This window comes from Cydia pomonella, chromosome 6 (genome assembly GCF_033807575.1).
Source record: "Cydia pomonella isolate Wapato2018A chromosome 6, ilCydPomo1, whole genome shotgun sequence".
Classification (NCBI taxonomy): domain Eukaryota; kingdom Metazoa; phylum Arthropoda; class Insecta; order Lepidoptera; family Tortricidae; genus Cydia; species Cydia pomonella.
Genome location: NC_084708.1, coordinates 13,672,160 through 13,689,195, shown reverse-complemented (window position 1 = coordinate 13,689,195; position 17,036 = coordinate 13,672,160). Strand labels below are relative to the sequence as shown.

The 17,036-nt window shown below is 36.2% G+C and overlaps 1 protein-coding gene across 1 annotated transcript in view; it reads right to left on the bottom strand.

The window, feature by feature from the left end:
• The window catches only part of LOC133519031 (uncharacterized), an 81,576-nt gene that overhangs the window by 19,353 nt on the left and 45,187 nt on the right, over positions 1-17,036 (bottom strand). The window contains exon 3 of the mRNA XM_061852894.1: positions 3,223-3,290. Within this exon, the coding sequence (XP_061708878.1) occupies positions 3,223-3,290 (68 nt within the window). The remainder of the gene's footprint in view (positions 1-3,222; positions 3,291-17,036) is intronic.

The window sequence follows — 17,036 nt, the reverse complement described above, 5'->3', positions numbered from 1 at the left end:
TACCTCACCCGCTAAGCTACTTTCGCTGCTGGCTTTTCATGTTGAAGATGAACTACCAGCCTTTCTTCTTTTTTGACTCCTATATAAAGAACTGCCAATGCCTGTATGCACTTTACTGTGTTGATTGGGTCGTTTACCTTATTTTTTGTAGGTACTTGGTCACAACACGGACGTAAGCATAAGCCTAAAATGGACGGGGTAAACGCCTTCTAGGTACATTCACGGAAGAGAAATATTTAAAATGTAGCTCAATATTAATTATATTTTCGTGCGAGTATCCAGTTTGTCCACGGTACTTATAAGGTTCGAAAGTTTACGGCATTCTCGCAATGCAGTCCAAGCCTTGCACCGAAACTGCATTACAGCATGTGCAAAGAATGAGCAGGAGTGTCATTCAATACGCTTACTGAGCACGGGCGAGTTGAAAGCTCTAGAGAACCAGTATTAATGGAATCTTCGATTACGCATAATACCTATGGAGCTCAAGATCACGATTCGAAACGCAACGGATGGGAATACGCGAACAGGTGCGACAATGCGGGCGGCCCCTCGCAAGGTGCACTTTCACGACCCCGCACACGCAAGGATTCCTACTCAGCTATAATATAAAACGAATATTATATAACCACCAGGAATATAATAAATATAGTTTCTCTATGGGTTCAACAGCATCACCGATTAAGAAATTTACATAAACATGATTTTGCAATGATTATGTAGGTATTTGTATGGGCGTTTGGAGCACGAGGCATAGGCGTGGCGAGTTAGTGTTATTCTGTCAAGAAACAATGTGATAGGTACTTGAGCATATAAATGATAATCGTACAATCTCGCATAAACACCAATACTGCGTACTCTTATCGACATTTACAAACTATTATAATTAATTTACCAAGACACATGCTACGTATGTAGGCGTTGAAAGAATGTATAAAAAGAAATTCTGCATAAAACGGAGGTTTCCTTCTTGCTTGGAAAGTTTACAGAGAACTGATAGTTGGCAAATTACTTGTAACCTTTGGGGCAGAAAATTACTTTAGTGGCGGTCGCTTATTAATCGCATCACCGGAAGAAGGTTGGGAAGTCTCCAAACAAAGGGGCAGTTGATCTGGTTAAATCCTTAAAAACCTTTGTACGACAGTGGACCAACAAGTTTATATTAGGTAAAAAAAAAACAAGCAATCTATCACACTCATTGATCTACTTATGCTAAGGTAACCTTAGTCGATTAGTATTAATAAATAAATAAATAAATAAATATTATAGGACATTATTACACAAATTGACTAAGTCCCACAGTAAGCTCAATAAGGCTTGTGTTGAGGGTACTTAGACAACGATATATATAATATATAAATACTTAAATACATAGAAAACACCCATGACTCAGGAACAAATATCCATGCTCATCACACAAATAAATGCCCTTACCAGGATTTGAACCCGGGACCATCGGCTTCATAGGCAGGGTACCTTAATGACAAAGTACCTGCTAAACTGAGTTTAATTGTGTATACTCTTAACTACACAAAGGATACGTTGTACCAGTAAAGAATACCGGACTCTACCCTGCAGTGACAAAAACAAGTCACGCTGTATTCACAGCGCTAACGAACGTTCATAAACAAATTTACTCATGGCTATCCTTTGTCTTCTTCCATTTGCAACGGTTAGCGTCAATTAATTTCCTTCAAATGTGTAACAATGGATGGTTGAAATGGGTTTAATGCTAAGCTGCCCTTAAAAAATGTACACAGATTTATTTAGGCTTCGGAAAATATTTTACAGTACATATGGTGCTACTTTACCGCACTAGTGCGAAAATTAGCATATTATGTTACTGTGTCGAACATTTAAAGAGCCATATGTACTGTAAAACATTTTACGATACATGTGCGAATAGGTAATTCGCAACTCGTGTCGATTTAAAACAGTCCCTTCGTCGTGTTTTAATTTATCGCCACTCGTTTCGAATTTCCTATTTTTCGCACTTGTATCGTAATGTACTAATATTATCTTTTACTTACATAAAATTACAAGTGCATAATATATCATAGTTAATAGTAATTTAAACACTTTTTATATACTTTGTATGAGGCTGAAATATTGATGTATCAGTGATGGTTTCTGTCGACACAGACACTATACGGAGCATATATTCGAATAACGACTATATGCAGCGAACTCCCTATCTAACATGCAAATTTTATACAAATTGTATTTCAGATAGGTGGTCCTCGTATATCGCGTTCGATAAGTGCTTGTAAGGAAAGGCGATTTACAGTAGATTCCTAGATAATATAGTCACAGACTTTAATTGTTGAGCCATTTAGGGTTTACTTTACATTGGACATTTCATACCGTTAGTATTGGCACGCAATTAGCTTGAATCCTTCAACTGAAATTGATCAACAGTTAAAATCTGTGACCTTACATGGTATTGTATTCTACCTGTAATAACTTATATTGTGCACTCGTATATCCTAACCGAAAAAAACTGAACCACACATTGACTACCTTTGGGATGCATCCAGGATTAACGTCAAAATGACGAGGAAGCGGCGAAATATCGGTATGGTACCGTTGTCTTTAGCAAGAGTCACCTTACGTGCAACCAAACCATTATAGGTATATTCTCTTCTTCTCTTTCTTTATATTTAAGAGTTGTGCTCTTGTCGGTGGAGCAATCTCCAACTCTTCCGGCCCTCTGCCAACTCCTTAACCTTCTGTTATGACAAGACCTGAACCTTTTATCTGGTTGATATAATTTTTCCTCGGTCTTCTTCTCTTTCCATCTATTTTCCTTTCTATGACGTTCTTAAGGAACAGGTTGTGTCGTATCAGATGTCCAATTAGTACTCCTCTTCTGTTTTCTATTGTCTTTATTATATTTGTATTCTCTTTAATTCTAGAGCCCTCACGTTTGATATTTTTTCTTTCTAATTAATCCCTTCCATTCTCCGCCAACACGACATTTCGAAGCTTTCCAATCTTTCTCTACCTCTTTGTGTAAGTGTCCACGTTTTGCAGGCGTATAAGACGATGCTCCAGATGTAGGCTCATGCTCCATATCTAATCCAGATCTAATTCTTAACCAGTTATTAAAATCGGAATACGTCTGAAACTCATCTCCTTTCTCACTTGGATACCGCCGTTTTACATCTGATATACTCGTACTTACCTAATACTCTGTACCCTTATTTAGTATTTAAAATAACATACCTTCCCAAAAGCTGCTGTCAAACGTTGATTTTCGATCGCGTGTTTCGTTTTCTATTACGGCTGGTTTTCTGGAACAAAATTAAAATAACAATGATTTTTTTTTTAATGAATGGCTTAGAAAAACGATAAAACTATAAAAAATATTTAAATGAGTATTCAATATTCGCTCTTAGACTCATACTTAGGGACGTGAGCAAACGACGACTGCATGTAAATATGTACCTACTAAAAAGTCAGGGTGTTATTGTATTAAATTACTAACTATAAAACTTTAATGATATAAAATGATACGTTACATCATACATCGGTACGAAGCTAATAAATGCCTACTAGATACTACGCTAAGAGCTTTTAAGCTAATATATCATATCATAGATCATACGTTACTCATCCCAACTTAATTATTAATTTAATTATTCGTTTTGTGCCAGCAGGAGCTCGTACGGCTACAATCTACAATCAAGATCGTCAACTACAATAGTCTCGACCTAGCGCATTCTCATGCGCCTCATATGTAAGTCTGTATCCAATACCTACATATATATGAATATGTTATAACAGAATTTGAATGTGTCGGATGTTTTTAAACGCGAACTATAGGGATATATAATTTAATATATCTCATACCTAATAGTATTAGGTATAATTATATTGTTTTTTTTTATACCACGTCTGTGGCAAACAGGCATGCGGCCTGCCTGATGGTAAGCAGTCACCGTAGCCTATGGACGCCTGCAACTCCAGAGGTGTTACATGCACGTTGCCGACCCTTTATAATATAGGAAATACATATCTATCAACATTTTTGCTCGTATTTATTTATAATTATTTAGCATATCGAATGCTACAACGTGTAGCAATAAATTAAAAGTGTACACTTATTTTGAGACTGCCTGTATGATGTTTTAAATTATAGTAGTGCATTACCTCACAAGTCACAAGTCAATTATCTAGAATTTATTCGGCACCGATATTTTGTAAAGAGACATTATTAACAGTGGCGAAGATACTTAAAGTATAGTTATTTAGACGCCTAGTCGCGTAAACGACGGAGGCGCGCTTTTAATCTTGCATTGCAGTGATTTATAGCAATTGTGTGTAAGTGTCCAATTTCTGTAATAGCGACAATTAGCGGGCGGCGGTGGCGCGCCGCTGCTGCTGACTGCGGGAACTCGCTCTGCTACAGTAGGCCTAAACTGACTATAAAAACGTATTACCTTTTTGCAATAATAGAGGTTTTCTCAAAAATGGACGACAAAGTTGTCTTTGCCAGTTTCAAATTAGGAGGCGAAGCACATGATTTATGGTCAGTCAAAATTTAAAAGTTAAAAATATTGCAGTCTCGAATTTCGAGACTAAACCGGGACTAGACCGCATTTCTTTATTCACGTACCTGTGTGCTAAATCCCATCTCCATCCGTCCAGATTTTTAGAGAGGAGAAAAATATTAACGTATCCATATATTTTCGGGTTTGTATAATTCTCACTCTTCAATCTAGACCTCCTTATATGTATTATGTTTCCCGGTCCCATCTTAAAATGCCTTCAATTGCGTATTAAGAAAAAACTAAAAAAAAAAACGAATTGAAACTTGAACCTATCTTCTTATTTATACCTATTAGGTATAAAATTATTAATATTAATATAAGAATATTGATTAGGCATTAAGTCCGACATTTGAACTTTTTTGTATTTTGTGCAATGAAGTTTAAATAAATAAATAAACATTTAGTAACTGTTATCTACTTATTTAAAATTATGTACAAAATTCGACAGTTATCCTAGCTTTGTTATATATTTCAACCATGTAAATTAAACAAAATAAGCGAGTTCACACGGTTACCAACTCTAAGCAAAATCCCAACAATTGCCTACTTAATTCAGTGTTTTAGGTAAATATCTCTGTCGCGTTGACAGTGACGGCTCCTAAAATTAGTGCGATAAGGACAACTGCAGCTCAGGCAAAAAGTCCTGCGTAAAAATCTCAGAAATCGAGGTTTTGTTCTCGACATTTTCCTCCTCCAAAACATAGCCAATAATAACGAAATTTTGGGAACCGAATGAGTAATAAATTATCTGTGTCTGACCATTTTGATCTTTGGGTATATTTTTGCCGATTTTCTATGCTAGACGTTTGTTTACGGCGCATTTATTTGGCCCTTTTTAGCACTGTTTGAAATAACATAGTTCTTATAAAAACAAGAATATCAAAACGTACAGATAGATACTGGTAATATTAAACTCTTAAAAAAAAGTGGCCATGACATAATCGGACAGACAGACGGACATGACGAATCTATAAGGGTTCCGTTTTTTGCCATTTGGCTATGGAACCCTAAAAACATCTACGGCCAAAGTCCAGATAGAAAAATGTCGAGAACGTTTGTATGGAAAAATTACCACTACTTAATGTATCTTCTTAAAGTTCGTTTATATCTTTAATATATTTACACATGATCGCACTCAGGTAATCTTTAGTTTCTATTTAAAACTATCATTTTTAATAGGAGTCTTTCATATTAAGTCGCCTGTCAACTAGTCATACTTTTTGATATTCTAGCCTTGCTTTGATATTTAAAACTTTAGAAGCCTCAATTGATACATAAATAAAAATGATAGATACAGACAAACGTTTATAAATTATGCCATAAATGTCTAGCATTTGTAATTCGCACTAAAAAGTCTCTAAAAATATATTTATAAATTATAAACTGAAATTAATGTCATATATTTAAGAAAAAGTGGCGAAGGCCGGATTCATGTCATTCACATCTTTAGCTAACCGTCACCATACTGAGAAACACGATAACATTTTGTTCTCATGACGTCTAAATTTTTGCTTAAACATTTCCGCTCAAGAGCTAAAGTCTTAAAAGTCTATTATCAGTTGTTGCAGTAAGCCTGCTGTATCGCTTTGTCAAGCCCGCGGCCGGCCGACACACCGCCCTTCCATTATCTGCACTTCACCACCACTATTTACACATTTATTAGAGCTTCACAGAAACCATACTTTACGGCGATTTACATCGCATCAAGGCTAAGAGCTTCATTACAATGACAGGCTACTCCTCATTAAAGACACCTGCCTCTTATATTCTTTGGAAATGTCGGAATGATTTATTTTGAGTCAACAAGAAAGATCAGGCTTTTCGATCCTATATAAAGAATCCGGTTTTAATGGTTACTTCGCGCTTAACCAGAATTGTAAGTAGTAGTAGTAGTAGTAGTACACTTTATTGTACGAAACAGAAACATAAAAACATACATCATAAGCACAAAGACGAACTAATCCCTTTCAGGGATCTCTTCCAGTTAACCTTTTTAGCAATTGAGGGAGAATTGGAGACGATAGATATCGAAACTGTACAAAACGGCATAAAAAGAATATTTTTGTTTCTAGAACTAGATAGTATGTAGCGTAAAACATGGCAATAATGGAGTTTCATTGCCAATTATACGTACTAGTCACGAAAACATACTTAAAGTAGACTTTCCCACGAATCGAAAAGATTATTTATTGATGTCGACTTAAATTATCGACGGTTTTATGCGATTCGTCCGCATTCTAGTCTCCAATAAAGCCTTGTGTAAAAAGTGGCTAACTGAGGATTGGTGAATTGCTCACGTTTTGATTTTGTGCAGGAATTAAGTCAACTATGCCCCAATTCCCTAAAGCCTAGAACGTGTTTGAGGTTTTGAGAGTGAGTGCTATGGTCAGTCGTAACCCCGTTTGCCGGATCTCAAAATAGTTTAGCACTACACTTAAAGATAGGTACCTAATAAAATATCTGAGCCACCATTTGTACAATCAGGTTTAGAAAAGCAACAGGGCAATTGTCAGCTTGACTCCACCTAGGACTTAAATCGTGACGCTCATGGCATTTCATGAAATCTTAAAAAGCGCAGGTAAATTTATGCAAATTGACAACATTTGAGTCACGTTTACGGACATACGTACAGTACCCCTAGTGTAACTTTGATCGACATCATAACGTGACGAACGCGTTTGCGTTAAGTGTCATTTTGTATAGGATTTTGAGTTTCCAAAACGTCCCGCTTGGCGCGCTCTTTCGAAATTCAATACAAAATGAGACTAAACGCAAACGCGTACGTCACGTTTGGAAATCGAATTTATTTACACTAGGGGTACTGGCATGAATATAATTATCCTCCAAGATCTATTTCTAACTAAAATTCCACCAAACAATAACATACGGAACAGGCTATTACGTAAAATGTAAGCAAAACTGCTATCGAAATGTCAGGGACCGCCCGCTCGTTGTTATGTTAGGCTAGTTTCAGAAAGGCAGACTTCGCCTGAACACGGCGCATTGGCAAATGTCGCTCACCTTGCTTGTCTCACAACACTGTGTGTCGACTTACCGCTGCACGACTGGCGTGATAAAGGCAGGTAGACGTTGGCAGCAGTTATTTTAAAGACAGAAAATAAATGCAGGAAAATAATTATCATCTTGCTGTAAGTGCCTATTTTATAATATTGTAATCATTCCAAGTAATTTCGTAGTTACCCCACGGGGTGAACCATTACAACTAGTCGTTTAATATAGCTCTAAATTATTGTTTTATCAGACATATTTTTATGGTTTTGTGTTTTGTTTGTACACATTAAGATGACATATCATATAGCGATTCTTACTCAGTCCGGCTCGCGTCGATTATGTTTAAAAAATAGTTTTTTTTAATACCACGTCGGTGGCAAACAAGCATACGGCCTGTCTGATGGTAAGCAGTCGGCGTAGCCTATGGATGCCTGCAACTGCAACTCCATAATAAGTAAGTAAACTAAAAAGCACAAAAAAAGAAAACAAAAATACGTGTTTATTAAATTATCATCACACTCCTTATAACAAACTTATTAAAAAAAAAACCGGTCAAGTGCGAGTTCGTTTTACTTGCGCATCGCGTACCGAGGGTTCCGTACAAACTTTGAATTATCTCGTCTACTATAAAAAAAGGCGAAAGACTTGGTCAGAAGTACCTATACTAAGTATAATTGAGTACAGCGCCATCTATAGGCAGATTGTCTAACAAATTAGCGCGATGTAATGCTCATATATTATGTTGGTTTTTCGAGAATATTTCTCTATCAGTTATATTTCGTTATCAGGCCCGGATATTTGTACTCCAAGATACGTATTTCCTCTTTCCATAAACGACACGGTACTCGATCTACCAGACGTTGTCTTTTGAAAGCGCATCCCCACAAAACCGTTGCTTTCACAGGCTGTTTTCGGTATCTCGCAACCAGGTGCTGGAACAATATTCCTCCACCTATTCGTCATATGAAAACCAAGCAATCTTTCAAATTTCATTTAAAAAAATACCTTTTGGAGAAACAAACTTTGGGAGTCCCTCATGGTTACCTGGTTGCTGATTACCGAATTTAGTCTTCACTATTACTATTATTTTATTTGGTTTTAGTAATTCATAATGTATATAAAATGATTTTCTTCTTATAATTACACTTGACACTACGTATTACTTAAGCATGCTAATCACACTGACACTTCAATAACTTTACAAGTACTCACTTTCAATGATAATTATGTCACTAGTTTTATAAACAAGGTATTTAGGTAAGTATTAACTTTGAATATTGCATATTTTACACTGTATCTTGGTTGACGTGATCTGGTCCTGGCAGAATATCAGTGCCTCTCCCATAGGGTGAAGCGTAATACTGAGCCAGAACCCTTTTGTTTTGCTGCGACGCACACAACATTTCCTTTATGTATGGAACAGTATTATTTAAATGTATTTTTTTTTCTCTTTCTACTTCTATTTTGTATAAATGTGTATTTCTCTCGTATAATTTTGTATCTTCTGTTTTTTTTTGTCATTTTATTAATTGTATTTCCTGTGTGTATTGTGGCAAACAAATAAACGGATTATCTATCTATCTATCTATCTATCATGTGAAATGATTTTAAAAATTGATCTTAAAAAAAAGTTATCAAGATAGAGGTATGATTTTATATTTCCTGTAAAATGTATTATAGTAATGTTAATATTATGTAAAGTCATAATTTTTCTTCAATATACTTCAGAGATAAGGGGGGAATGGTATTTTTTTTTTCACATTTACATCAAAAAAAAATAAGAAAATGTTTCGTAATGTACAATTTGAGCTCTTTCAAACGATACCACACTTGACCTAGATACTAGATACTATTTTGCCCCCTCTTCATATTGGGCATTTTCCATAGTTATTAAAATAATAACAATAATACTTTTAATGTGTCTGGGTTAGTGTTGTTCATAACTATTCCAAATTTCAAATCGATAGCTTAAGTGGTTATTGAGATATTTAGTTATGCGACAGACAGGCGGACAGACGGACGGACAGAGTCTCACCATAAATAGACCAGCGGTTGAACAAAAATGGGTTTCGATAATATTAAAGTTTTTTCTTTTTTGATATGTCATTGGGAGTATGTTAAATAATACTTTGGTAAAAAGTTAGAAATTTTAAGGTTGAGCTTTCGGTTATATTTAAATATTTTAATTTTTGCTAATAACTAAGTAAATATAGAATTAAAGTTACAGAAAACTTTAGCATATCGAATAACACTTCAATTTATGTACAATTTTCAGTTTTTAGAAATCTGGAACAGCTGCTTTCTGGTAAACGTAAAAACACGAGTTATTATGTAAATATAGAATTAGAGTTGCTGATATTGCAAAATTACGATATTATTGATCAACTTAGTATTCTAGTAAAAAGTTAGACATGTAGACAATGTGCTTGTCTAGATATTGGTTTCAGGTTAAGCAGTATAGCTAATATTGAATTAAAGTTTGTAGAGTTAATAATAATCGATCATCAACAATGATCTCAGTTACTAAACAAAAATTTAGAAATATAAAATCACGGCGACACTCATTACTGATATGTATGCATTCCTTGCTTACATAAATACGTTACGTTTCAAACGCGCGGCAAGTTTGCGCGCGCCGCGCGCTGTGGCAGGAGGCAGCGAACAACGGTAGTGGGGAGCGGGGTGCCCTTGACTGCGTCTACGGTCCATCAAAAAAATTCCTAAAGCGTGTTTTAAATTAATAGCAATAGAAAATTGTTATTTTGTTGTTACTATAATAGGTATTGCCCGCGGTTTCGTTCACATAGAATTCGTTATCGCGTTACATGAATATTATTTATTTATTTAAACTTTATTGCACAAACAAAAAAAACACAAATGGCGGACTTAATGCCAAAAGGCATTCTCTACCAGTCAACCATTGGGTAAAATAGAGACAAAAAAAACACATTCTCATACAGATGACCACCCTTCCTTGTACCATTTTAAAAGCCAGTTGCAGCTTTTCTTTCCCGATTTTTTTCAGATGTTTGGACTTGGTATTTTCCTCGCGATAGTTATTTGTTTTAAGGGGAATGTTGTTGTTAACCGCTAATGCTAATATTGATAACCGATAGTTATATAGAGATACGTTATAAGGTATATGCACCCTCATGTTATTTATTTCTGATAAGAAATAAATGTAAGACAAAATTCACAGTGATACATTTCAAGTAGGTTGCCTTGTAAGATTGCGTACGGATAGTCTTTTTTTGTTTGTTATTTCATCGTATGATATATCAAATGAAAGCTTATTTGAAAGTTGCCGTATTAAAAAAGTTGGTCCAGTTAATGGTCGCCTAGATTAACCGATTTTTATATAAAATGTAGGCAACCATGGACTGGACCAACTTGTTAAAAAGGCAACCTAGTACAGTTAGTAATATAGTACCTGGGCGACCGAGCTTTGCTCGGTTATAACTATTTATTGTAATATGGTGGTGATAATCTACATAAACTTAAAAAGTAAAATGTGAACTGACAATTATTATTATTTACAATCGATTTTAACCTTACAGCACTTGTCACAGAGTAACGCCATCTATTGTCGACTTCTCTTATTACATAGGTCATTTTTTTTACTAAATTAAACTTGTGTAAAACAATAAAAATTATATAAAACTTGAACATATAAAAAAAAAACAAAAGTTAGTCACCGGGCGAGATTCGAACCCGTAACACGCGTTTAGCAGTCCGCGTCTTAGCCCGCTGGACCAGACGGACAGTGGCCGGCAACACGAAATTAGTGACCATATTCTGCGTCGAAAGAAAAACGCATGAAAACTCGAAAACACGCGTTTTCCCAAACATAAGACTAATCTAGAAAGATTGTATATCCCCAAAAACCCCTATATACCAAATTTCAGCGAAATCGTTAGAGCCGTTTCCGAGATCACAGAAATATATATATATATACAAGAATTGCTCGTTTAAAGGTATAAGATAAAATAACTTTTCTTTTGATATATCATGTGACGTTTTCGTTTACACACTAAAAGCACAGTGTAAAAAGTAACAGTGGGCCGACGCCTTTGATGTTTGCGTAAATGCCGACACCGCTCAAGGTCTCCGTACCTACCTAGGGTTATCACAGACTTACACAACTGCCCAAAAGAGGATGGAAATGTTTTTAGTTTTCATATTGTATGATGTATGTGTACTAATTTTACAAATGACGTCCATTTTGGAAATAAAGATGGCGGACGTCACTTTTTTGAAAAAGTCGTCATGAGTGTTGTTTTCTGGGTTTTTAGGGGTGTGGATTTCAAAAATGGCATCTATTTTGAAAATAAATATGGCGGACGCTACTTTTTGAAATGGGTGTCGATGTGTGTAGCAGTGATATCAACCACCTTTAATTCTAAAATGGTCTCTATTTTTGAAATCTGCACCACCAAGAACCGCCAAAATTGACGTCATTTTTGTAATTGGAACCCCGAGGAACCTCGGAGATGACACCCATATCGATTTTTAAGAAAAATTAATGTCCGCCATCTTGGATTTCAAAATAGACGTCATTTTCGTAATCGGAATCCCGAGGAACCTCGGATATGACACCCATATCGACTTTTAAGAAAAAATAATTTCCGCCATCTTGGATTTCAAAATGAACGTCATTTTCGTAATCGGATCCCCGAGGAACCTCGGAGATGACACCCATATCGATTTTTAAGAAAAAATAATGTTCGCCATCTTGGATTGCAAAATGGACGTCATTTTCGTAATCGGAACCTCGAAGAACCTCGGAGATGACACCCATACCGATTTTTTGCTCCATAATGGATGTCATTTTCGTAATCGGCACCCTGAGGACTTTCAAAAATAATGAAAACATCAAATACTACATGATACATATACAAACAGAAGCAAGAAACAATTTCTTGCTTTTTAAAGTCTTAAACTACTCATAATTTCTTAAAATAAGTTATAAGACATGTCCGCCATTTTGAATTTGAAAATTGATATCATGATTATGATATATTTTTGTTTACACTGAGACAAATAATTAGCACATGTCGTATGAAATATTTTAATTGTGTGTTTTTATTTATTTATTTTTATACTACGTCGGTGGCAAACAAGCATACGGCCTGCCTGATGGTAAGCAGTATCCGTAGCCTATGTACGCCTGCAACTCCAGAGGAGTTACATGCGCGTTGCCGACCCTAACACCCTCCCACCCCTCGTTGAGCTCTGGCAACCTTACTCACCGGCAGGAACACAACACTATGAGTAGGGTCTAGTGTTATTTGGCTGCGATTTTCTGTAAGGTGGAGGTACTTCCCCAGTTGGGTTCTGCTCTAGATCTGGAATGACATCCGCTGTGCTGTGCCCTACCACACAGAGCCAGATGACATTTACAATGCCCATACCTCTCTTATAATGCCTGTGCTAAAAATGTGATTGCGAACTACCTGCAATAACTATACAGTACCTGGGCGACCGAGCTTTGCTCGGTTATAACTAACTATTTATTGTAATATGGTGGTGTATAGGTGATAATCTTAACTACATTCTTTTACTAAATTAAACTTGTCTAAAACAATAAAAATTAAAAAATTATATATAAAATTGAACATATAAAAAAAACAAAAGTTAGTCACCAGGTGAGATTCGAACCCGTAACACTCGTTTAGCAGTCCGCGTCTTAACTTAATCTTAACCCGCTGGACCAGACGGACAGTGGCCGGCAACACGAAATTAGCGACCATATTCTGCGTCGAAAGAAAAACGCATGAAAACTCGAAAACACGCGTTTTCCCAAACATAAGACTAATCTAGATCGATTGTTTACCCCCAAAAACCCCCATATACCAAATTTCAGCAAAATCGTTAGAGCCGTTTCCGAGATCCCGGAAATATATATATACAAGAATTGCTCGTTTAAAGGTATAAGATAATTAGGCATTAAAACACTCGTGTGATCTTTTTAAGAAACTCACTTCGTTCGTTTCCTAAGCCCACACTCGTGTATTTTAATGTCTTTTATTATGTAGCAGTAACATAAACTACTAATATATGTTGAAAGTAAGTACAGGCGGCTAACACAATGGTAACAAAAGACAAAAGTTTTGAAAATGTAATTTTCATCATCGTCACTTGGCTGTACATTTGAGGGCCTATCGCGAACCACGTTCGACGTGTTACCTCTCTGTCGCACTTGTAAATTCGTACGTAAGTATGACAGGGAGGCAACACGTCGAACGTGGTTCGCGGTAAGCCCTTTGATGCCACCTCCATTAGTCTTTTGTACGCCGCTATAGCCTTCGACTCAATGTATAATCTACACTTTTTATGGAAACGTAGTTCCTCCTTCCCGTAGAAATATTTAACTTTCCCATCACCAAGAAAGATTATTTGCTCGCAGTTATAAGCTGCTCAATTCCTCGTTTTTTCTCTGTTACTAAGTCAGTACAGTACACATATCAAACATTTTTCACTCATTTTGAAGTCATAATAACTTTTATTCTATAATTAAATTCATGTAATGTCCGCATCTAATTTATGTGCACGATAAACAAACAAATGAATGATTTGAAAGAAAAGACAAACAGCGCTTGCGAAGCTGAGCGGGGGGCGCGGGCGGGGCGAGGTATCTATCGCTAACTAGGTCGGCTACGATAGGCTCCCGCGCGCCGAGCCGACATGTTGACGGACCAGCGCGGCGTGGTTATGAATTTCGCGCCTTTTTAAGTTGATTTTACTATTACAATGCAAGCTACACACAGATATTTCTTACTTTCCATAAAATGGCTGCATATATTATTTTATAGTAATAGACTTAATCTCTACGGACTTTAATTCAATATTAGATCTTACAGGACAAAAAACGCATATTAATTGTAAAGCACATATCCTATAGTTCTAATTTTTTGCCTTGCCTATTAACTTAAGAATTTAGATATGATATTCTGGATTTTTCAAACTTTAATTCAATATTGACAAAATAATAAGCTAATTTGAGTTTGAAAAAGTAGCACGTTGATTTTTTTTCTAAAAATTTGATAGCATAAAGCCTCATACATATTATAAAAGACGATGCTTAAATTTTGTACTTTAATTCAATATTCAAAATTCATCAATAAAAATACATAAATACCTTATTTATATCTAACGCTCGTTCTAAATTTTCTTCATATATTACAAATATGCTTAAAAATATGTCCCATACCAGATAAACATCACTTTTCACTCTTTAGAATTATCGAAACTTATAGGGCAAAAATCCGGTCCCACTATTGGTCTAAAAGGGTTCCTTTTGTACCTTTTGTGCTACGGAACCATAAAAATCAATCATCTTAATAGGGAGTGGCACCAAAATATGACCGACCACCAGAAAATGAACGTTAAAATCGAAATATGTAATTAAATCCTGAGAATCCTGACTAGGTTTATTGGTACATGATTTAAGAAGTGATCTATAATGGCTCCTCTTCACGATGGCCCAGCGCTGGCCCAGCGAGATGGCCATGCGATGGCTGACACGCCACTACATGATGGCAACATTCAGTTGCGATCTATTCGTCTTCCAAGATGGACGTGGGAGCATTAGCCGCTGCAGAAATTTATTTATACGCCACGTACCAACCTTTTCTTAATCTGCACAATAATAAAGTAATTAAAAAGAAATGACGTAGAAGATTATGGTGGATGTTATCTATCCATCGCAATAAATAAATAATTAAATAAACTACTTATTATGGGACAGTATTACACAAATTGACTAAGTCCTACGGAGAGCGCAATAAGGCTTGTGTTGTGGGTACTTAGACAACGATATACATATTATATACATTTTTATTTTTTATTTTTGTTTATACTACGTCAGTGGCAAACAAGCATACGGCCTACCTGATGGTAAGCAGTCTCCGTAGCCTATGTACACCTGCAACTCCAGAGGAGTTACATGCGCGTTGCCGACCCTAACCCCACCCCCCCTCGTTGAGCTCTAAACACATAGAACTAAAAAAATACTTAAATACATAGAAATACTTAAATACATAGAAGACATCCATGACTCCGGAACGAATATCCATGCTCATCACACGAATAAATGTCCTTACCAGGATTTGAACCCGGGACCATCGGCTTCATAGGCAAGGTCACTACCCACTAGGCCACACAGGTTGTCACCTAAGTCAATTTAAATTTGTGCAATAAACTCTTCAAAGCTTTGAAACCCTACTAAAAATCATTACTTGTCTCTTCCTTAATGTGCCGCTGTGTAGGTATATATTGTGCATATATATAATTTATGTATGTATATTTAGATATGTAGGTATCTAATATTAATTTCTTTTATTATTGGTATATTTATTTATTTAAATTGTGAATGTACTGTATATACAGATGTCTGCGTAATGTATAAGTAATTTTCCTAATCCTCTAATTAATTCGTGCACTATTTGTTATAAAAACTTGTTTTTTTAATATCCTGCTACCTTATTTCTATAGTTTTGGTCTTTATGTTTGGGGTTCCATGTTACGCTTTCTCCCCGATATAACTCTAAAAACTTTATTCTTTCGTGATGCGGCCACATACTCGTCATTTTTAATCAAAATAATACACAGCACGAACGTCCTCACTCGACCGCGTTCGAGCACGCACTGAGGGATGGGCCACGTGTAGATGCGGACAGCCATCGCTGGTCCACTGCCTTTGATGTGCGGACGAAAAACCGACACCGCGGCCATCCCACCGCCATCCCGCGCGCCATAATGGCTCCTCTTCACGATGGCCCAGCGTAGGCCAGTCCAAGGGACGCAGCTATGCGGTGAAATGAGATAGCAATATCACTTGCTCCCTCTAACGCATAAATGCGTCCCTAGGACTGGCCTACGCTGGGCCATCATGTAGAGGAGCCATAAGCCATCCGACACCACTACCCTCTCTACACGCTGGCCCAGCTTAGTGGGCCACTATGATGGTCCATCATGTAGAGGAGCCATAAAATGAATATTTAGCCATATTCCATCGTTTAGGAAATTTAAATCATTAGTTTATATGGTATTATTTTTTACATATTGTAATAAGGGGCTATTATTTATACCGGTTCAACTAGAAGTCTAAATTTTAAAAACAAAACTTCCGTGAGAAACTGACATTTTAAATATATTAAACCAAGTCACTCACGTATAGAAAATCAATTAATGCTTGACATGTTTCGCTCCACAACAAGGAACGTTTTCAAAGAGAGCACGCGTTGGTGGTCGGACGCAGACTCACAACATGTCAAGCAATCATCGACTTAATACATTTGAGTGACTCGGTTTAATATATTTAAAATCGGACCAAATTGTTCATATTTAGGACACAGTGTTCATTTTCTACGCAAATTGGCCTATCCTGGCACAAATAATTAGAGGTTTTGGAATCGTAAAATCTAAACTTGATTGAATGCTGGATCATAATAAAAAAAAGTTACTGGAAACGGG